This window comes from Triplophysa rosa, linkage group LG16, assembly GCF_024868665.1.
Source record: "Triplophysa rosa linkage group LG16, Trosa_1v2, whole genome shotgun sequence".
Classification (NCBI taxonomy): domain Eukaryota; kingdom Metazoa; phylum Chordata; class Actinopteri; order Cypriniformes; family Nemacheilidae; genus Triplophysa; species Triplophysa rosa.
The window spans coordinates 18,195,436-18,218,871 of NC_079905.1; the positions used below are offsets into that span (position 1 = coordinate 18,195,436).

At 39.3% G+C, this 23,436-nt stretch overlaps 1 protein-coding gene across 1 annotated transcript in view; it reads left to right on the forward strand.

The window, feature by feature from the left end:
- The first annotated feature begins 18 nt into the window (after positions 1-18).
- glcci1a (glucocorticoid induced 1a) overlaps positions 19-23,436 on the forward strand; it is a 55,849-nt gene continuing 32,431 nt past the window's right edge. Inside the window, exons 1-2 of the mRNA XM_057354906.1 lie at positions 19-877; positions 18,729-18,880. Coding sequence (XP_057210889.1) covers positions 463-877; positions 18,729-18,880 — 567 coding nt within the window. The 5' untranslated portion in view covers positions 19-462. The remainder of the gene's footprint in view (positions 878-18,728; positions 18,881-23,436) is intronic.

The window sequence follows — 23,436 nt, forward strand, 5'->3', positions numbered from 1 at the left end:
GCCCACACTCTTCAGTGGCTGTGCCGCTGAAGTGCCAGTCACTTGGAGGCGGAGAGGGGTGTTGAGACGCACGACAGTCGGTATAAGTTTTGTTCAACGTCAACTTTTCTTTACTTTTAAGACTCGAATAATCTCTTGACGCATTTTAAAGACATGTCATTTACATGTCAACGTCTTACAGCTAGCGCCTTCTGCATGACTAATGCAGAGAGCTAAAAAGGATCAAAACTTATTTCAGGGAAGCTACGTTGCTACAAATATACTAACGTAGCTCACTAACCAACAAGCTGCAGCTGCGCACTACACCAAAATTAAATTACGTTTATATTTTGAATGATATCTGAGACTTACTTTTTTCTACGAAAATCTGAAAGTTTATTTAACGCCCGTGCTCTACATGTTGTCAGCGGGAAAATCTAGTTGGTTATTTTGCAGAAAGGTATTAGATAGTTTATTTCAATAATGTCAGCATCACCTGTGAACTCGGCTCGTGTCAGACGCAGCAATGACGGGTCCCCCATCAACACCTCCTCTTCCTCCTCCTCCTCAGCAGCATCATCATCCTCCGCCGGTAACGGCAGTGGCAACGCGAGCCGGTTGCAGCCCATTCGCGCAACGGTACCCTACCAGCTCTTGCGTGGAAATCAGCAGCACAGTCCCACCCGCCCTCCCGCGCCCTCCTCCATCTCAGTCGGGAGTAACACAGAACCGACAGCTTCAGCCCAGCACTGCACCTCAAGTCCCGGCAGCCCGACGATCGCCAGTCCGGCAGGAAGCGGCTCGCTGGACGGTCGGCTGATCTCGCGGCAGAGGCGCTCTCCGCCGGAGCAGCACAGGAACTCGCCGGAGTGCTGTCCTCATTCACCTGTGCTTAGAGGTAAACAACAGGCCCAGCTTCATTTACAGCCATTCATTTCGTGCATCCGAGCATCTTCCCATACGCCTGTCGTTTAATTGGGTCAAGCTGTTTTGACGCTGTGTATACTGACAACGCATTTTGACACGTACAGTGCGATACACATATGCAAGACATAGATATGACCGGTTTATATGGCTCTTACTGTATGTATAATTTAGATCAGCTAGACTCAGCATTATTGCAGTCAAATCATTGTTTTATTTTGAATGCACTGAATGAAACATATATTATGTAAATACTTGTTTAAATTATGTACACACTGTAAATAATGTTATTAACGTCACGATGTGTGTCAACATTATGGCATCATATGGGAGCATTGACACGAACGGCCTTTTGCGTGTCTCTAGTTTGAGCTCTTTTGTATTTATTGGGCTACAAATGCGTCAGACGCGTCGCGTCTCCAGACCTCTGCGTTCTGGTCCGATGCGCTCAGTAGAGCTGTTTGCAAACGCAAAAACGCACCTTGTCTGTACATTACGATGCCTCCAATGACCGCAAATGTTGTCTAGGTAACGTTCGACAGCAGCTAGCTTGGTTTTAAGACGTGGCCCGGGTCGGTTCTGCTTCGCTAAAGCTAGCGCTCAGTAGCTTCATGAACAATTGCATTACTCGTGATATTTTCAGATCGTGTAATGTGTAACGCTTCAGGAGTCATGTATGAAATCTTTTTAGTGTAATTCATGTGCTGTTGTTTACCAGAGCAGGAATGGAAACCATTACGTGAAGGGTTGATGTGTTAGGGCCACACAGGGTTTTAGTCGCAAATCCATCAGCTTGCTTGCTACTGTGCTTATAAAACATTATTATAAACTTTACATAAAAGCTTTTGAGTGCATATAGCTTAATTTAGTGATGCAAGTCCCAAATCCCAAAATGGTCTGTCATAGGGTTTTAAGTAGGCTATATTTAGGATAAAATGACAACATGCAGTAGGCTGTTCATTCATTCTCAAGACTGCAATATCAATATTCATGTTTAGTCCTGTGGTGACAACAGTTATATAACTACAGGTATATTAACTACTGTAAAATTGTGGTATTTGTAAAAATCGCCAGATTCGCCACTGTCATCAAAGACAGCTGTACTGTTTTACAGTGACAATAACTGTAGCACAATTGGACCCAAAATATTTGAAAACAAGCCACACTTGAACAAGTATGGCTGTCATTGCAATAAAATACAAAATATCAAACCAAGTTGATGTTATTTTATTTAAAACAATAAAATGTTGTTAACAACAAGTAAGATGAAATGTATTTGGACAGTTTTTGTTATTCAGTCTTAGAGTGGAACATCATTTTCACAATTGATGTCATTTAGTTTTGTAAATGCCATTTTTTATCTTAGTATGTAATTCCAAGACCTTAAGACACCTGGCCAAAATAAATTAGACAACGTTTTTAAAGCAACTTGTGGAAAATATGCTTACCGTCATACATTTAATGGCTTAAACATTTTTTATTGAGCAATACAAAGTTGAGGTGGCAACTTGTTTTCTTCTTTATTCATACCCATAATAATCCTGAATACATGCCATCTCGCGAATAAGAGATGTCAAAGTCAACACCATTACTGTAGACAGAAATTAATGCACTGTCCTCTAAACTTTTATTGGCATGCATCTTTAGACATGATTTGGTTCACTGGATACGAAAAAGGGCTTATGGTATGGCATTCAACTTACAGAACACAGAAGGTTAATAGGCGGTAACTAGAAGTCCATCCCATCTGAAGTGAGCATGTATTATGACCTCCATTGATCGATGCAGAAAGCCTTCCCCAGACAACACTGCAGGATTATTAGTGGTGACATCATACTGTAATACCAGACTATTATCAGAAGGCAGTCCCAGCCTGTTGTTTGACCATTACAAAAACGACTATATAATGAATAAGATAATAAATAAATGTTTTGTCTTTGTTCATTTTTTTCATTTTATCTCTATGTTATGTTCTCATCATCACAGAATTATGCTTTATGAATGAGAAGAGGAGCTCTTTTTAAATGTTTGACTTTTTTGGTTAGCTCTTGCGAACCTTGACGTCACACTAAAGCAAACTTTCTCTGGTGTAATGGGTCAGCCGTTCTTGGGGATCCATTTGTCATCTGTTAGTGTCTGATCATTCAACAAAAATCAATATGTGCTTGTAAAGAAGACGTGGTGAGGAGTGTTGCAGAAACAAATTGCATTATGGAAAATATAATGTAGTTTCTCACGCAAGGCTCCATGCAGGAGCTCTGTGTTTGAGACTAGTGTTGTGCAAAACTACATATTTTCAGATTTTGTGACTATTTAGTAGGTTGAATTAGTGTTTTGTCAATTTAGCTGTTTCCTGAATAAATCAACGTGTCTTCTGGCCTTATAATAAGTAGATTAACCGATAAGTAGACCTCTGACCTTGATCAGATGTGTTTCTTAGGTGTCCTACATTCCAAAACACAAAAGTCAAATGGAACCCAATGCAGGCGAGTTCTCAATGAGATTTTTAGCTGTATGGCACTGTAAAATGCTTTGCTCATGCCATGCAGGGACTAAAGTTTAAATATAGCTTTTAGCTTAAAACTGTTCCAGTATATTTATTGAGAATTGTCCCTGGAAAGATTAATTCAAGAAATCATATATCTGTCATAGATAGGTTGAACACCGCCTCCACAGAAAAATATCAACAACTACTTCTTTGGCCCCGCCCACTGGTTCGCGCATGACAGTACTGAAGTAACACAAGTTGCGCGGAACCAGATAGAGCGAGCAAGCAATAAACATGCCGTTAAAGATTGTAACACAGTCGCTGCATAACCTTCCTTCGGATTCCGACATTAGTAATGCGTGGTTGAAGTTTATTTTTAAAACATTGAGCGCTTGTTCGTTTCATTTCACCGCGGCTTCCTTTGTGAACAAGGCACAGTTCGACGCTGGATTTGCGGAGAGATTTAAATTAAAAAGCAGTGCTGCTGTGCCGTCAATATTGGATCCGACAGGAATCTATCAATCTTATGTGAGTAAAGCATATTTGTACTATGCGTCACTGCTTTGTTAGAGATCGCTTGATATGCCCTGACAGCCCTATTCGCACAGGATTAGTATTACCTGGGGACCTCTAGTCATTTGTAATAATTTAGAGGTTATCTGTGATCTCAATCCCGGGCGAATCGGCCATGTCTGTAATTTGTAAAGTAAAAATTCCCCCACAAATTACCTACGATATTTTGACGAACACAGAGGTCCTGTGATAATATTAGTCCCGTGCGAATCGGCATCTCTGTGATTTGGTGGGCTCATATATCATTTTTCAAGGTTTTATCCACCGTTTGCGAATAATGGAGGCTGTGTTGAAGTGTTTTGATATTTTTTCGGGTGCTGGGTCATATCCATACCTACCAACACTGTCGTTTTGGCCGGGAGTTTCCCGTTTGTTTATTTATCATGGAAACTCTCGTAACATTTGAGACCCACGATCGCGGTGATCTTCTCTCCGGTTTAGGGGTGGGAAAAAAAATCGATACGGCGATTTATCACGACATTTCAGCCCTCGAGACGTTATCGATACTCTGGCACAAAGTATCGATTTTTTTTTCAAATACAAAAGATCTAAATTCATACCTACACTGTGCTTACCAGAACGGCAGTACCCACATATTTCTTGTGGTGACGGTCCCAGATTAGGGATGGTACATGAACGGAAATTGCAATTCACAGCGGAGAAGAAATACGAGCATAATGGCGGACCAACAACAAATTAGAGATGCGCCAGCGTCTTTTAAATCAAAAGTTTGGGCGCACTTTGGATTTCGTAGTTAATGTAAATAAGTAGGCGTGGTTAACTTGGCGCTCTGCAAGTTGGGAATACTCTTTTGACCTTATTTCAGTCTGTAGTTTCGTGATTCGCTCCAGTCCGGCGCTTTCTCTCTCACCCGCAGTGCTCGTGCAGGGGTGCAGGTATCTGCGCGTGCATATTAAAAAAGCTCATTCTCACGTATTTCAGAAGTCAGATTGTTTTGTAAAGCTTTAATAGTTTTTATAAAGTTCAACTTTAGGCGAGCTGAGGCGAAACTTGCATTGAAATGCGCGATGATCCTCATAGCGTGATCGCTTTGACGTGACGCGCCGCAAACCCCTGTTTTGGGAGACGTGTGTGGAGTCACCAGAGACACACAGTCCAAGACAAGACAAGCGCAAGAATAAACAAACTTAAAGACAGAGAGTCACAACACACTAAAAATACTCATCTAATAGATCCTTTTTTCCCTTCATTTACAGATGTCGTGATGTATTGTTATAGAATTGCCAAGCGATATGTCGATTATCGCAGAATCGGCGCATTGTGATATTATCGGTATTGTGAGCCCTGTATCGCGTATCGAATCGTATCGGGAGGTACCCTGCGATTCCCACCCCTAGTCCGGTTCACGATCACGGGTCTCAAATGCTGACAGGTACGGTCATATATCATTAAACACCATACAACTATAGGCTATACAAACTATACGCAAAGCCTTGCCATCACATCCAGGAAATAAGTCAGTAAATTTGAGTAAAATCACAGGCTTCACTTATCTCGTGCGAATGCGCCACATGAAATACAGATGTGGGGAGGTAATTTTAAATCACACGAGGTCCCCAGATAATACTAATCCCGTGCGAATAGGACTAATGTAACCTAACGTCACATGTCTAACCAAATTCACAGAAGGCTCCAACTAAGTTTACTACGCAAACTGCTATCCAATCATAGCAGTGGGCGTTTACTTCCAAGTCTTCAATGTGGCACATTAAAGTTGTGTTGATTTAACTTATTTAAATTAATCAAATTGGACAAGCAGCAAAAACCATTGTTTCGGTGTATTGTTATATTATTTTAGGTTAAAATGTACAACATACTTTGTCACTGTCTGAGTGATTTCCCAAAGCATGTGGGATGCATTTTTGCAGGGTTTGGCCTTTTTTAGCTGTGGCTTTGTGTATGTGCTGCATTGAACACTGGAGAGGTCAGATAGTGTTGTTCAAGAGTAGCTGACAGGTTGCAGCCGACTGAGATCTGAACTGTTATCTCACACATCCTAGGGGGTGAGAACAGGATTATGACATAACACTAATTCAGAAAACACACACACTCAACACACAAACACACCTCACCCCCCTCTGTTTCTCTTACAGTAGTCTTTCCCCGGCCAAACCAAGATTTGCTAGGCTTTTGTGAAGAACAGGACATGAGTCCGTTTCTCTATTTTTAATCCCCGTTTGCCGTTGTATGCCTCAAAATAATGTAACTGCTATATTAAGTTGACAGGAAGTATTAAATCAAAAGAAATCCCAAAACGAACTGCAGAGGCGTTTTGTTTGCTTCACAGTGAGCATCGTAGTCTTTTGAAAGTTTGAGCAGGATATCTTTTTGTTAAATATTTTGTAATCATGTTCGTTACACCTGACTTTTCTACGTTTTTGAATGGTTTTATAATATTTTGAACAGTTACGTTGGTACATCGTCAGCATGAAAGGCAAGCTGAAGTTAAATGCAGAGGCATTGTAATAAAGTAGACTATGTTGGCTCCATTTTCACCACCAACAATAGTCAGATTGTGTTTTGAACTCTGTCATACTTTAAATGTGAAAATGTTTCCAGCTTCTGGCATTTCCACATTAAATCATGACATTTCATGTTTGCATGAATTATTAAATTTGTGCTATTTCTGGAATAGTGTTTTATTGCACCATAAAACATTTAGCAGAACTATCACAACTATTTTGCCGAACTATTTTTTTGTGTGTTGCCGTGTCATTTTGTTTTTCCACGTATTGTGCAGATAAGTTGCAAAGGTATTCATATCCTTACTTATGAACAGGTTCTCTGTATTTTACTGAAAATACATTTTAAATTGTTTCATGTTCGAGAATAATTCTAACCCTAGAACACACTGGTCCAAAAAAGCAAAATAGCAAATCAAGCGGGATTTATTACATAGAAATAAAAGCATAATTTTCTAAAAACATTTCACAATTATTTTTAGTCTCTTAAAGAAAAAACAGTGGATATACTGTGCTGTAGTGGATAAAACATTTGTGGAGGAGGTCCATATGTCTTGAACTACACTAATGTTATATAGGTGGACACATAGAGGATCCTACACATGAGAACTGAGATCTCAGGAGAGATCTCATCATTTGCTCTTAAGGCATTTGATGTGTAATGGATGACATTTGTATGTTGTAACGTGTGGCTTAAGTGTTTAAATACGTTCTGGTCTCATTGTATACTCTTATAGGCTATCTTGCCTTTTAAAATGTCTCTCTTGTTCTCTCTGTTCTTGTTTATATGAATATATACCTCAACAGCTGTACACCCTGACATCTAGTCTCCAGTTTTCACTAATGACTATAATCGTATCTTTTTTGGATGCATCACTCCGGTGCTTTAATTGCTACTTAAAAGAAAATTATAGGCTCTGTTCAATGTTTTTCTTATGTAATGAACAATATTATTAGTGATATCTTAAGGACAAATATTGCATTTTGTACTATTTGGTTGGTACTTTAGATGGGAATTTCCCGCCAATTTATCTTTTGTCTCCACATTGCTAAACATGACATTGTGCTGTACTCAACAAAGAGTATTTTCAGAATATTTGGTGTTTTTCTGCAGTGAGTCATAAATTGGACGTGCACGGGAAAGTTAGTCGCATTCAGAGGGGAAAAGTTCACATATGCATGTCCCCCTGCCTCGCTGTTAGTTTTTGTTTCCTTGCGCGAAACGTTTCGCTCGACCCAACAGAACTCCGTCTGTGCTGATGGACGTCGTACAATAGTGGCTGTGTTTTCTGCCATGCAAATCGACTCCCGACAGGGACTTTATTTACTCTAAAAGCCTGAAACTTCCACATATCCAGCATTGATGATGTTATTGGCTCTCCCTGCCTTTACCTTGGCTAATGCGTTCTATCCCACCAAATAAAGTTAGCTCGCCTCACTTTACCCACTATAACCGAGTGAAGAGCAAGAAGCGAGGAGCAACGTTTGTAATTTCCGAATAGATCATATTAAGGCTGTAAAAGAATTCCACACGTGTGAAGATATCATAACCTGCAGGCTGCAGTTCTGCAGCTTAGCAATTGCTTTATTCCCCCGTTGTGCAACGAGCAAAACCACCTGTCCCACATCTAATATGAACTCATTCACAGCTCATAGTATGATGTTTGTCAAAATGTGTTTGTGTTAATAATAGCAGAAGATCTTTCAGAGTTTCGTCCACCCACCCACACACACACAGAACTGTATTTTACTTTAATTTCACCCCTCACACATTTACCAACGGTATTCCACACGCGCTACCCATTCTCCACGCTCACAGTTTTCAAACAGATAAAGGAAAAGATGATAGAAAGACGTTTCTTTTCCATCTCTCAATCTGTCGACCGACCCTGCCCTGCTGCGGGGGTGTCAGCGAATCGGTTTTTGGCATGACTCCGCTCTGCCTCTTTCCATCTGCTCTCAGGAAACTGTAAAACAGACCGAGAGGAAGGACTTCATTGCCAGACCTCCATGAGCAAATGCCTTCCACACTCACCGAGCAACATTTGGGCAGGTCGAACCGTGCACCAAGTCAACCTCAACGACCTTGTGTTTTATCAATTCCGACATGACGTGCGAATAAGCATAGCTGTCGTTGTCACAGTTCTAGTAAACAGACATATCGGACTTATTCTGAGATGATGGTTTGTAGCATGCATTTTATACCCAATCCATATCAAAACCGTTGTAGTCCATACCACCACCAGATATTTTACAGAGAAAAACAGATTTTAGAATTTTTCTAGATTTTTTCTCAAAGCAAAGTATGTAAGTAAGCATTTAGATACTGAAAAATTTGATCAATGTAAAAACAACACTACTCAAGTTATCAATGTCAATACAGAATCTGATCATAACTAATTAACTAATAATCATTGAATTACTTTTATTGAATTAAGTCCAATTTTCAAACAATTAAAAAAAATAATTCGCTGAAATCAACACAATTTACAGTGAATAATGGTGGTCTGATTTATTTATGTCTGTTTTTATATATTAACCCTCCTATTATTCTAGGGGTCGATTTGACCCCATTCAATGTTTAACGTCTGTAAATACATGATTGACATCATTTTTTTCGCTTCAGATTTGATGACTTTTACTTATTTAATGGGAACAACTAAGCAAACACGAAATTAACATGATGTGATTTTTTCAATGTCTTCTACACATTTTGAAGCATCAGTGTTCCTTGGGGTCAATTTGACCCCAGGCTCGTTTAGCTGTATAAAACGTAATACATTTCAAAATTTCACACACATTTGTTTTGGGTGATATTGAGGTCACTATAACATGCTATAATTGTATAATATTCTTCATAATTTTATATTTTCAGTATTATATTAAAAAATCTAGCATACCCACACCTGTAGTATTGCGAGAACCACTGATAGTTGACATGACATGGGGGTAGGGGGAATCCTAATTCTCATGAGAACTTTGATATTTCCCGTGCCATGGGTGAGGGAAAAACTAAATTCTGGAGAGGAAAACATCATTCTTGTGGTTTACAGAGGAGGAGCAAACATATAAAAGCGTGCACAGAAGCCTTCTAAACCATTTCTCTTTGTGCTCTGTGGGCTCTCTCTTTATGGTTTCTCAATTGAAACGGCCTCTAAGCAAAGGTTTTCTGTCAATGAGTTTTTGTCACAGTGAAAGTGACATAGAGGAGAATGTGACTGACGATAATGTTGAGGAGGACCCTGATTATGAGCTATCCTCCTCAGATGAGGATGAGTCTCCTAGTGTTGACCCTCCTGTTGTCACTCAACCACCTGTAGACACATTACCTTCCAAAAATGGAAAGTAATTATGGTCCCACTCCCCACTTGAATGACAGGGTAGACTAAGTGCTGCTAATGTCATCAAAATGGTTCCAGGGCCCACTAGATATGTTGTCAGCCATGTCCAAGATATAAAATCGGCATTTGAGCTTTTCATTACACCATCAATTGAAAAGGATATACTTGGAATGACAATCTTAGAGGGAAGGAGGGTGTTTGGGGACAGTTGGAAAGACTTTGATGTGACTGACTTGCAAGCCTACATTGGGTTGCTCATTTTGGCAGGAGTGTACATGTCAAAAGGAGAAGAACAGCAAGCCTTTGGAATGTTGACACTGGAAGGTCAATATTTCCAGCCAGAATGTCTCAAAAGACATTCCATGTTTTCTTCCGTGTCATATGCTTTGATAACAAAGAAACAAGACAGGGCCGACGAGAGCATGACAAACTCGCAGCAATACGGGACAAGTGGGTTCAGCGATTACCCTTTCTTTATAATCCAGGCCCCCACATCACTGTGGATGAATATCTGGTTCCATTTTGTGGGCGCTATCCCTTCAGACAATACATGCCAAGCAAACCAGCCAAATATGGAATAATAATATTTGCCGCATGTGATGCACAGTCCAGCTATGCCTGGAATATGCAGGTGTACACTGGTAAATCCCCTGGAGAAGCACCCAAAAAAATCAGGGCATGAGGGTGGTACTAGACATGGCTGAGGGATTGAATGGCCATCACGTTACATGTGATAGTTTTTTAACATCAGGTGAGGGTGAGGAACTGCTAAAAAGGAAGGTTACCATGTTGGGGAAAATGAAAATAAAAAATAGCCATAGCTTCTCTCTGAGCTTCTTATGATGAAGAACAGAAAGGGAAAAAAATTAAACACCAAATATATATATATATACCTTTCCAATTTTAGGCCAATTAGTGAGATTTTATGGTGATTTGCAAATTTGTCAATAGTTGTGCAATAGGTATTTTGGATGTACAAGGAATGGGGAGTGGGGGGGTGAGGGGGTGTGAGTCTATTTAAGGACTCAACAAAGATATAAATTACCTGACACAAACCTTTTAGTAAAAAAAATCACATTCTGGAGGTTTAAATTGCTGGGGTCAAATTGACGCCAGTGGGAAAAAAATGTTATCAGATGTAAGGGTAACAGGAGGGTTAAGTTATCATATGTCATCAGAAGATTTGAAATATGAGTCATATTGACTTCTGTTGGGGGTTTTTTTGTGGCTTGGCCGCCTGTCAGTCGGCACCACTCAGATACTGAATTAAGTCTGCATTACTAAATTAGAAACACTAATATTGTTATGTTTATTTTATTGACCTGGTACCCAAGTGTATGTAGTCTTGATAAATTCTCCAACTTCTATAGGGATCTATGGCAAGCTTTTTTATTTTAGTCATTGCAGTACTGAGAGTGGTGTGATTTGTTATTCATTATGATTATAATGAGTATACTGTGTTATGCGCACAGAGAACTAGTACTTTAAAACCTTTTCCAATAAAACTATTTTTTGAAAAATGATTTAATATTATAATCCATCCATTTACCTGCTTCTCGTCTGCATAATTGTATTCAGGGATGGAGCCTGTTACAGATCCTAGATTATTTTTTTAATAGATTATTGATTATTATGTGTATGTCTTGAATTCATGAATAAAAAAAATAGACGATATCCATAGCATATTACCCTTGCAGGTCCACTATTGGTTGATTTAGTGGTTAAGTAGTGATTCAGTTGTTTTTTCTTCACAATGCTTAAACCAGTACTAAAAGTCAGGCTGGGTTTCTTAAAGTTGAGGTGCCACAGTGTTTCATGCATTCTGACTTCTTTACACTGTTAAACGTGCTGGCTTCTCATGCTTGACATGGTCAACTTGTCAAAAAATGAGTTGGACGTGTGACGTAGTATTTCTGTGCTCGATACACTCCCCAAGCGTTCGTATACTGTAGGTTTCGGAAAGTTTTTTTCGAACATGGAATTCCCTTATGTAACAACTTTTCTTAGTCCCTTATTGGACAATTCTCCCGGAAAAGCATGTCCACGTGTCAACCCGCGAGAGCAAGATGAAAGAGCACATCCACACATAAATCCGTGAGAGCGAGATGAAAGAGCATGTCCAAGCATCAACCAGGGAGAGTGGGAGAAGGAGCATTTGCACACGTCAACCAGCTGGAGCAAGAGAGAGAGAGCACTGCGTTCGTGAAGTTCAGCTGTGTTTGTTTGTTCACTGCATTTCAGTGATGAATGTTATATAAACGGTGATATAACGCTGGATTTGGAGATCGTTTTAAACTGATAGATGGAGCGGTCCTAGCGCTAAAAGATGCCGGTCATGAACCACACGCAGTAAGTGAAACTGAGTCATATGTCTGTGTTTTGTTGGCAATCGTCGTGTACTTGCACAATTTACACAACACAAACTTATAGTGAATCAACAGTTATGCAGGGATCATGCGACGATGTTTTGTGTGCTCGAGCTGTACTACCGCCCTCCCTGAAAGCGTTCAGGACTTGCCTGTTTTCGGAAATAATCGTACAGCAGTATCTGTCTTTTATAAATGCGATCAAACTAAAGACTCTTCGAAGATACGAAGTATGCATTACTACTCTATAGGTACTCAAGAAGATTAATATGAGGTTGGCAGAAACTGCGTGTGTTACGTCCGCTTTAATAGAACACCTCTGCCTTCTACTTTTAGAGTCAAAACATTCTGTTATGATAATAGATACAGTCACATAGTATATTAAACACAATGTTTGACACAGTATGAAATCAGCATTTCTCACTGCTTCATCTTTTGAGCCACACTCTTATTTGTAGTAAAAAAATTAGTCCTGGTTTGGCTTAAATTTGAACTTCACAGATGTGTGGAGTCTCTGGACACACTCATATCCTCTCACGAACACTTGCTCATGCTCAGAAGTCAGCAGCTCTTGAAAATGAGTGAGTTCAGATCGCTGGTGGTGTGAATGGAGCTTAACTCTGCATAATCCTGCACCAGCTTATCCTGCTATGTGTCAATTTATCCCTCTGTCAATATCCGTAACTACTGCTGAAGCCTTTAAATGTCATACTTATAAAAAACATTGATGATAGATAGCACTAATCTACTATTACATTATATATTGGTTTTCATATTAGTAAATATGCAGATAGCTCACATTCACTCAGTAACTTTTAATCAGTTACTGAGTGCAGCTGTAACACGTCAGGGAAGACCTGACCCTCCCGGCTGAGACTTCTTTCTCCCAAGGTTTTTCCGTTTGTTTTGTTTTCTTCCTGTAAAGCTGCTTTAAAACAATACAACATTGTAAAAAGCACTATCTAAATAAAATTGAATTGAATAGTTACAATGTCAAAAAAGCGTTTACAGGTAATACTTTCTTTTTAATACCCATAAAATACAACTTATTTGTTAACATATAATTCCCCTTTGTAGTTTAAACAAGAGTTAACCTACATACAGTATTCCATTGACTCAGTCCCTAGCGGCACTTCCTAAAAAGCACACAGTGAGATAAGGGCCAATTCTAAATATGGTGTTCTAGAATGGACGGTCACTGTAATCCATTAGCTGTGCAATGAATGACCCTGCACTCATTACCATAGCAACTGTACACTCATGTCTCTAGTACACAAGTTTGCTTTCAAATCGTAATTCTCCGATTCTTACCGGGATCCTTAGAGCTAAACTTCTGCACCGTTGGCTATTTTGCATGCCGGCTCTGACATTTAAACATCAACCAACGAATATTTCCTCCACTTTGTTTCTGTCTGTTGTTTTCTTTTGATTCTCACTGTGCTAGTGTGATGTGGGCTTCACACGGTGAAAACACACAGCGATGATGATGATCTAATTGAGGGAGGTGTGAATAGATTCAGCAACCTGCAACAAAGTGAGATGTTGAAAAGCCTAATACAACGTACTGTGTTGATGAACATTTTAGCTGCAAAAACCTGACAATTTATGTCACAATCTCTTGGTTAACTGCACAAGCCCCTCTTCTTGTAAGCATAGCTGTTGTTGCAGATCATCTGGACTCTATAGCAGCTTAGTTGGCTAAGGACTGGCCAAGAGGCCTTTTGACTGACATGTAGGGGGGTGAAAATGTATAATAAAGACCCCCAGGTCTCCCAAAAACCCTGTAGAATGAAGACTAGTCTTGAAGTGCACAGTGGAATGCAATGCAAAATTGCAAAAGTAACCACAGGTTGTCAACTAATACATGATGCTAAAAAAAATTCAACAATGACATAGAAGAACCACATTTTGTTTTCCAAAGAAGCATTCAGTCTAGGGCTGTGCGATTTGGGGAAAATATCTAATTGCTATATTTTTGACAGACATTGCGATTGCGATTTGATTTGCGATTTTAACTTTAAAGTCAAGCTTCAGCTCAATATTGTTGTGTAGAGCACAGTATGGGTATAGTTACCCTGCTGAAAGAAAACAACAAAAAAACATTACAGAAATTCTAATTGTTTCCATTAAAACCATTACAAAATTCATTTTTGTAGTGTGTTTTGGGCATTATTCAAATAGGGCTTACTGTTGTTCAATTGGTTCCCAACTTCCAGATTACATCACACCAATAGAATCCAAATACCAGTGTACACTATTATAGTTCCTATTAAAACAAATACAACTCCCATTGTAACCCTTAAATCCATAACATTTTCTATTGTGTTAGTGAATTATTAAAATAGTTCATAGGTTACATAGGCTGATTTATATATAATACCCTCCTTGACGGGGTTATAATTTAAGTATGTGGGTTTTTTTAAAACAAGTAGAAAATGTGCTGAATGTTTAATTTCATCCAAGTGAAATTAGCAAAACAGTTAGATAGAATTTACATTTGTTTGAAACGCGGAGATAAGCGTGTGTTGACACAGGGTGCGCGCGTGCGTCAAGCCTCGTCCATATTGCCAGATGCCCATGTGGAGCCGGACTCAAGTACTATAAACGTCATTACGAAACAGGCTGTGTGTGCGCATCAAGTTTAAATGGCTCGTCCGCGAGACGCACAACGCGGGGCAGAGACGCGCGCGTATGAAACAGGCTGTGTGTGTGCGTCAAGTTTAAACGGCTCGTCCGCGAGATGCACAACACGGGGAAGAGTCGCGCGAGTATGACACAGGCTGTGTGCGCGGTCTTCTGAATTGGACGGTTCTTTAGTATTTATTTATGATCGATCTGACTCTGCAGATGCCATAATAACACACACTCTCTCTCTCCTGCCTTCTGTTTGTTTGTTTTTTTAATGTCGGACGTTTACGCAGTTGGCTAGGGCAGTGCTGATTAGGCATAACAGAGGTGCGCTCACTCAGTTGGTTAGCAAGAATGTCACTCGAAGCGGGCTTGGAACAGACGCGTTTCCTATTTTTCACATCGCTTCCGCAGCCTCTTGCGATTAGCAAATTGCAACATCTCACATCGCGATTGCGATTCGATTTCGATTAATCGTTCAGCCCTAATTCAGTCAAAGTTTTCTGAAAAGAACCATTCTTTCTTCATTTTTCATCATCAAGGTTCTGCAGCCAAAAATCATTCTTCTATGGCATCGATTAGCACCTTTTATTTTTAGAAGTGTAGGTTAAGGATACAGCTCATCAGCTGGTCTGGATTCGTGAAGAATTTCCATGTTTTCCGAGTTGGTTATGACAGTTGGACAGGTTACGCTGGTCGACCAGCAGATCTTTTCTAGAAACTGGTATGAGTCTAGTCAAGTTGTGAGGTTGCACAGAAGCATGAAAAATAGACAAAATGCAACTAAATGTTTGTGTCCAACAGGTCAAAGAAACAAATTCCACTAATTGTTTTGTGCCGAATTTCCATGTAGATCCAAACTTGTTTAAGCCTCACTTAAACATTTTCACTGTAATATAATGTAACTTTTTAATAAGGTTGGTTGTCCAAGGTGTTGCTGGTTAAACAGTCACTAGCATTTAGTATTCTTCATTTAGTATTATTATTCTAGCATTTATATAGCTCAACACTAGCATTGTGTTCGATTCCCAAGGTTCTGCTTTTCACATTGACATGAGTGCAGTTTGCCTAGAAGTGCCTTGTGTACACAGATACTTGAGTTTGTCTTCTGAAAGCCATAAAGATGATCCATGGCCCTGATGATGCATGCATAGAAGCACAGAGAGAAGTAAATCCACTCCAGGAAGGTGTCTCCCTCTGACTGATTAGATAAGATTACGTGCCCTTGAACCAGTTGCCCTGCCTTTCTCCCTGTCTATATGGGATAAGCGATGTGTTGGAGGTAGTTTTATCATGTTTGAACATAACTAAAGTGTAACTGAGATGTAACTGTATGTAGCCCTAGTAGGGATGGGCGATATGGCCCTAAAACTCTATCACGATAATTCCTGGTATTTGTTGCGATAATGATAAAAATGACGATATATCCATAACGCCATCCACCACTGTTTTTTGCGTCAAGTGATAGTAGCTGCATGTAGTCTAGACCCTCAGAAAAACAAATATTATCAAAAAGTAAAACTTACCCCAAATCAAACAGCTCCTAAAATATACCTACAGTATTTTTGTAAATATAAAATATAATAGTGAGATTCGACTTCAAAAGGTTGTAGTAAAGAAAAGTTAAATGAACTAAAGCTCAATAAACACATCATGACATACCTAAAACTGTATATATACTATTGTTGGATGGAAACGATCGATCGCATCACGCTGTCAATCACTCTCTCTTGAACTGTGTGAACCTTCTCTTCTCACAGCAACATACACTGAATCGTCTATGACTCGCGCTACAGAAAGAGAACAGAAAAATGTGAATAAAAGAAATCGAATTAAATAATCCATGCTTTTATAAGCTCATAAACGTATTTAAAATAATGTAATACAAACTCTCATTTTGTACTGTATGTAAACAGGCAGCAGTGCTGTGCACGCTGTGTCGTTATGAAAGCACATGTGGGCGCGAGCTGCGCACGGGATGTTCCGTTCATCCTGTATATAACAGGCAAGAAATCATATTAAACAATTTGCGCACACGCGCAATACTTTTAGCCAAACTAAATGTTGTGGTGTAACGTAGTATGACTATCAACGAATACTTAACAAACAAATTAAATAAATTAACCTAAACGAGATTTAGAGCTCGTCTTTTAGTGCAAACTCTTTCTCAGCTTCACGTCCGCCCTCCGCTATACCCGTTTTCGCTTCACATATGAGCTGTGAATGGGTCTCACAAAGAAATACGTCATCAACTAGAATTTATTGTTTATATCGCGGGAAGACTAATTCCTATCGTGTGGGGAATTTCTACCGGTATATCGCAAACGATATAATATCGCCCATCCCTAAGCCCTAGCCAAACCCAAACCCATCCGATGAACAGTATGTGAGTTTAGTGGCTTTGGAAGTTGCTACCTACATATGTAAGGCATTTCAAATCAGTCAGTTCTGTTTAAAATGGGATGTTACCTTAGAAGACAGTTGCTTCTTTAGGTACTAGACAGCCAAGGTTGTAGGTTGTTTCCCAGGGGACACATATAGTGATAAAATATGTACTGTGAGTAATTTAGGAATAAAGGTCTTTAATATGCATTATGCATCTAAATGTAGATTTTTTTACAGTGTTATTCATGTTATACATTTACATTTATTCATTTAGCAGACGCTATAGGGAGCACTATATAAATACTCTAAATTAACTTAATAAAGAAACTAAACGAAATTTGAATAATTTGCAATTAAAAACAAAACTTTTTTAATCGCTGCAACAGCCTGTGTATTGTGGAGGTACAAAAAACACGACGGGCTTCTGTCAGACTCGACTTCAGCTCCCTTGTGTAGACGCGCTGCTCATTCTAAACGACAGAAATGGTGTTTGGCGAAGGTCACTATATGCAGACTGCTATTTTAGCTGGAAATAATATGGAAGCTGAACATAATGATGCTAACACCATGAGGTTATGCTATCTGTTTGCTCAGTCGTACACTGATAAAATCATGTTTGTACTGGTGGAAAACTGCAGTGAATACTGAAACATTAGTTTGATTTTACTTATGCCTCAAACGATGTTGTATTCAGTATGACTTGGCGACGTCTCAAATCCTGGCCAGTTTGAGTGTCTGCGTTTCAACCGCGAAAGCTGAAACAGTAGCGAGCGAGGTGCGTTCGTACGTACAATATGTGTTTGTGTGTGTGCTGCTCACATTGCGCTGAAGCAACAGAGAGGGGGACGCATTTCGTCTAGCTGTGAACAATGGCACAGCAACGAAACAATGGTGCAGAGTTCAATGAAATTCAAAGGAAATATTTATGTTGATATAAGAAAAAAATGTGGCTCGTTTTAAGACTGTGGCGGAACAAAAGAGACTATGGTGCGCCGCCATAGTCTCGTCAATGAATGGGAAACACTGCATTTGCCTATGACAACATGCACAAGAGAGAACCGGAACCTTTTCTTTCGCACTTCAAGCACTGGGTTGAAGTGACCATGTCCAGCTAAATCAACAGCTAAACTTATAAATGAATAGTATACTCTTGCCTCTGTGAATCAGGATAAAGAGACCATTTTCAACCTCAACTGTTTTATGTACTTGTTCAATATCAGATTTTTCATTACTTGTACCAAACAAGTTACAGATTACAGATCTTGAAAACAGTGACAAAGTTGGGTTTATTTTGCAACTCATCTTTTAAAATTTTTCACAGTGTATTTTAAGGTTATTGTTAACCAAAAAACAGGTCTCGTCCTGTTGTATTTTTACATACATTTTACATGAAAATTACTTAAATTTTTATATAATCTGGTAATACAGTGTTTAGCATTCATTTGTGCATCTGTGCAACTACTGCAGTGCAGGTAACAGGCTGTAGGGAAAATACTCCCCGCAGCACCTGCTCAAAACTCACCTGTTCCTCTATTTTTCTCTTTCCGTTTCCTTCTGACAGTTGAGAGGTCAAAGTCGCAACAGGTGTGGAGCACAGGTGCTATCAGACGGACTTCCTCTCTGGGTGCTATCACCGGGCCCTACCTGATAGGGCAGTGGCCTCGCGAATCCCACCTGCACAACCCCTCTTGCATGAAAGACAAGTCCACACAGGTAGGCACTTTCTCCCGCTGTGTTTAAATAACCACGTGTTAACCTGAACTGTCTGTTCAGGTGTGTTTGCAAACTTTACGGGTACTATCATTCTTGTTCAAGATTTTAAGTTTACTGTGAATACTTAGTTTTGGCCTTCATGTACCGTATATCTATTACTGTGGGTGAATTCTTACTGTGAAGATGATAACATTTCTGAAGCTGCAATAAAGAATTAGTCAAACATGCTAAACTAAAGTTACTTTAGCATTTGCAGTGAAACTATTTGGTGCTACACAAATAATCACAGATAACCAGAAATTCCCACAAACGCATACAATAACTTGAGACTGTGTCATTGTGTCCTAAGATGATGTAAACTTTCTTCCAAGTCAACAAATTTGGCTGCTTCAATTGACATTTTGTCTGTCAGTTGGTTTCTATTTCGGAACTATCATGCTGGATAGCCCTGCCCACACTGAAATCTACTGTAAGTGTACAGTAAACATGAGTTATCTTCTGATTGGCTGTGTCATGTCTCAAAGCAGTTTTACTTTTAACATGAACAAATTGCTTGGGTGTAAAGGTGTAAAAGTTTGACAGCAGAGACTGTGTATTGTTCAGAGCATGTTTGTGTTAAGTTATAAATGTTATCTCACTCTCAGCCTATTCAACCTACGCTGAATTGTAATAATGGTTTCAGAATGAGCTGGCAACTCTTGGTGAAACCACCGTTGAAAACATTTAATTGAACTACCTACACAAACAATACAAGTCAAGAGTTACCTATATAATTGTGTAAAAGCAGAGGCTGTGTGAAATCTTTGCCATTCTGGTTACTTGACCCAAATTTGAATAGTCGAAATCATATTAGTTTATGGCCTAAATTTACATTCACAAGTCGTTTGCATTGCACTCTTGTTTTTCTTCTGTTGTTGTGGTGCGTTAATCTAAAAAATGATTGTAGCGAGGAAGGCGGGACGAGAGCCGTGGGGAAGGAAGGAGGTGGGAACCGGCAAACATTTAACACACTTTAATAAAAAATAAACAAACAATAACACGGAAGTAAAAGGCCGGCAGCCACCTCACGGTCGACTGCCGGCCACACAAACATAAATAAAACGTAACATTTCCGGGCCCGGTCCTCTCTCCTCGGCAGTCCTGTCGTTCGTCCTCTTATGCTCCCTAGCTCCCCGTGAGGCATGCGGGACCGGTGCGCGTACAGCTGATACTCATTATCACTCATGCCACCGGCCCCGCCTTCCTGCCCCACAGCTCTCGTCCCGCCTTCCTCGCTACAATGATCTTCATACAGAATCATTCGCACTCAAGGCATTAGCCGAAACGTCTGTGTCTTTGTCCCCCAATGTTAAAAACCAAAATACGTTTGTATCTCTGTGAGTGCGAAGTAAATTGACATTCACACATATTTGTAATGTTATAACTTTATAATTATTGTGCATGCACCGTTGAAACAGTTACAGACAGAAAAGAAAAAAGACATGAAGACCACATAGAAACTTTTAATATAGGAAATTCAGTTTCCACCAATGCATTCTAATTATACACGATTAATCGTGATTACTCATATCTAGAATAAAAGTTTGTGATTACATAATATATGTCTAGGTATTGTGCTGTATAATATATCATTTTATATTAATAAACACATACACATACGTGTATATTTTGGAAATAGTTAAATGTATTTATTAGGGGTGTAACGATACTTCGTATTACAATATTTCGCGATGCAAAAATGTTACGATGCGCATCGTAGAGAGATGGGGATATTTTACGATATGTTTAATTCTATTCGTTCAGCGGTCAAGACGCTACCTACTCTGCGCCAGCGCGTCACGTGTGCTTATCTCACATATGCGGTAGAGAGAGAAGCACAAGACACAATCTGTGTCTCCAAGTGGTTTACAAAGCGTCATATTTTCCTTCACAATCGCAGTTAAACGCAGCAAACTTGAAGCGTGACTACAGGCGAGTCACCCCGAAACTCATTACAAAGGCAGCACAAACGTTTTTAAATGCTAATGTTAATTTATCCGCTAACTTGAGCTGCTGCATAACGTGAAATGCAACATAAAGTAAGCCAAAAGAAACCATGTCACGCAATACGTGGCGAGAACCCAAATGCAGGCAGGCAAAGACGGGGTTAACAAAACACTTTATTCACAAGACAAAAAGACAAAGCAAACACCCACGATGGGGATATAAACAAGAAAACAAGATAACAGGAAGCAGACAGGACGTAGACTAACTAAGACTAGACTAAAATAAACAACACTGGACAAAAGCTAAACTAAAGTCTTACTAAACTCGACTTGACAGGGGTTTTCACAGACAACAGGAACACAGCGCACATGGCAGACGAAAGGCACTCGACGAAACCATACACAACGTAATACACCAGCACAGGACAATGAAACATGAGGGTATATAAAGGGAAGACAAACGAGGGATAATTACACGGGGCAAGTGTGGGACATTAGACATGAGAGGAAAGCAATACAAGAAACGAGAGGGGCGGGGCTGATGACAAGACATGAGAAAACACACGAGATGTCAAAACAAACATCTCATGGCTTTCTCACAAATAATCTAAGGTTTGCCATGGCTCTGCTACAGGACCAAGAAAAACATGACTAAGGAAGCAGAGCCATGACAAACCAGCGCTGTTCCGATCAGAGAAGCGATGAAGTGAGTCGTACTGTATATTAAAAGATTGAATGGCATGCTAAAAAACAAGTATGTGATTTGCATGATTGAAGAAATGTAATACAGTTTATGTAATATGTCTTTTTGAAAGATTTTTCTCATTCATTATTGTCTCAAGCAAAGACAGCGCAGCTTCAAAAGAGACACGAGCCAATAGCGTTTCATTGGTTGAATGTACTGAATGAACACGCCCTTCACTGAACGAACGAGTCAATTGAGTCAAAATGAGACTGAATGAACTGCTACATGTCGTTCATGGTCTAATATTCTCTGTGTTACATCAATGCATATCCAGTAGTTACTAAACTTTTCTGAAAAATAAAGGTAAAGACCTAGTTTAATTTAATTCCAAGGTAAAGTAAATTATGTCGAAACAGTTCAATCTTTGTATGGAACATTTAATTACACCAATTAAATGAGTTAATCCAGATAGATTTTAGTAGACTAAAATAGACTAAAACTATGATAAATTGGGATGACTAAAACTAAATTGCATTTTAGTCAAAAGACTGTGACTAAACCTAAATCAAAATTTGCTGTCAAAATTGACACTGATCTTAATTCTAATTTCAGTTAAGCCTTAAAATGTTAAAATTCTTTATTAAGTTGTATGTGCAACAAAATAATTTACTGAAATTGTTAATATTTTGAAAATAAATGTTATTTGAATTTCAGTTTCATTTTTGAATTTTGTTCAAAATATCGAGATGTGTATCATATCGTGAACCCAGCATCAAGATATGTACCGAATCGTGAGCTGAGTGTATCGTTACACCCCTAGTATTTATTTATATTTACCAATAATTGAAATTAAATATAAATGTTTATACAAATTTGCATGTATGTGTTTATGAATACAAAATTAATATGCACAGTACACAAACATATATTATGTAAACACAAACTTTTATTCTGGATGTGATTAATCGCGATTAATCTGTTGACATCCCTAATTCTATCGAAAAAGGCTTAGGGCAGGTGCTCATTTTCCCCCAAATGGCAGCAGGTGTGTCGGCCCGGACACAATCACCACAATCCCACGCTTCCACCCACCATCTGCTGGTACACTGAAGGTGAGATTTGGCACCTGCCGGAGTGCAGTGTGTCTAAAGGTAAAGACTCGGCCGTGCCTCTCATTGTGTGTCTCTGCATGCACGGAGTGTCATGTTCATCACTCAGAAAGACGAGATGACACTGGAATGTTGTTACTTGTGTTTACTGGCTTCCGCTGTTAACCTGAGTTTCAGATACATTGGCTATGTTCATAGTGTTGGGGATTGACGATTGCATATGTCAATATGGAAATGTTCTGTTCACACAGTGGCTTACAGTCACAGTTTGAAAACTGTCTGTATAAATGTGCAACCGAACTCAAGTCTGTATTATATTCTCATATAACGCTTGTAACCATAGTGACAGACCGCTAGTTTTGTTGTTTTTGCGTTTAAAACTTGTATTCCCGCTGCACTGAGTCCATATTTAGAGCCCTGTGATTTCCGCAATGTGGAAACAGCTAAGTGACTACACACTGTAAAAATTAAAGGTACTTTGAGGAACCATTTGGGGTTCTTCACATTGCCACGCAGGCGGAACCCTCAGGGGAAACTCAAGGCACCGCTTAATGAAGGGCAAAGGTTCTCTGAGGAACCCTCAAGGATTCTTGGGGATCCCTTTTATTAAAATGGTCTGGAACCATCTTGGGTGCTTCAAGGCACCATTTCAGTTTATATTTGCTATTCACAATATTTTAATAAGCAGAAATACTAAATCAAATACAACAGTTTATTGATAAACAACAACAATTTACATTGAATAAATATTTACAGAATGGTCAATATTGAACATTA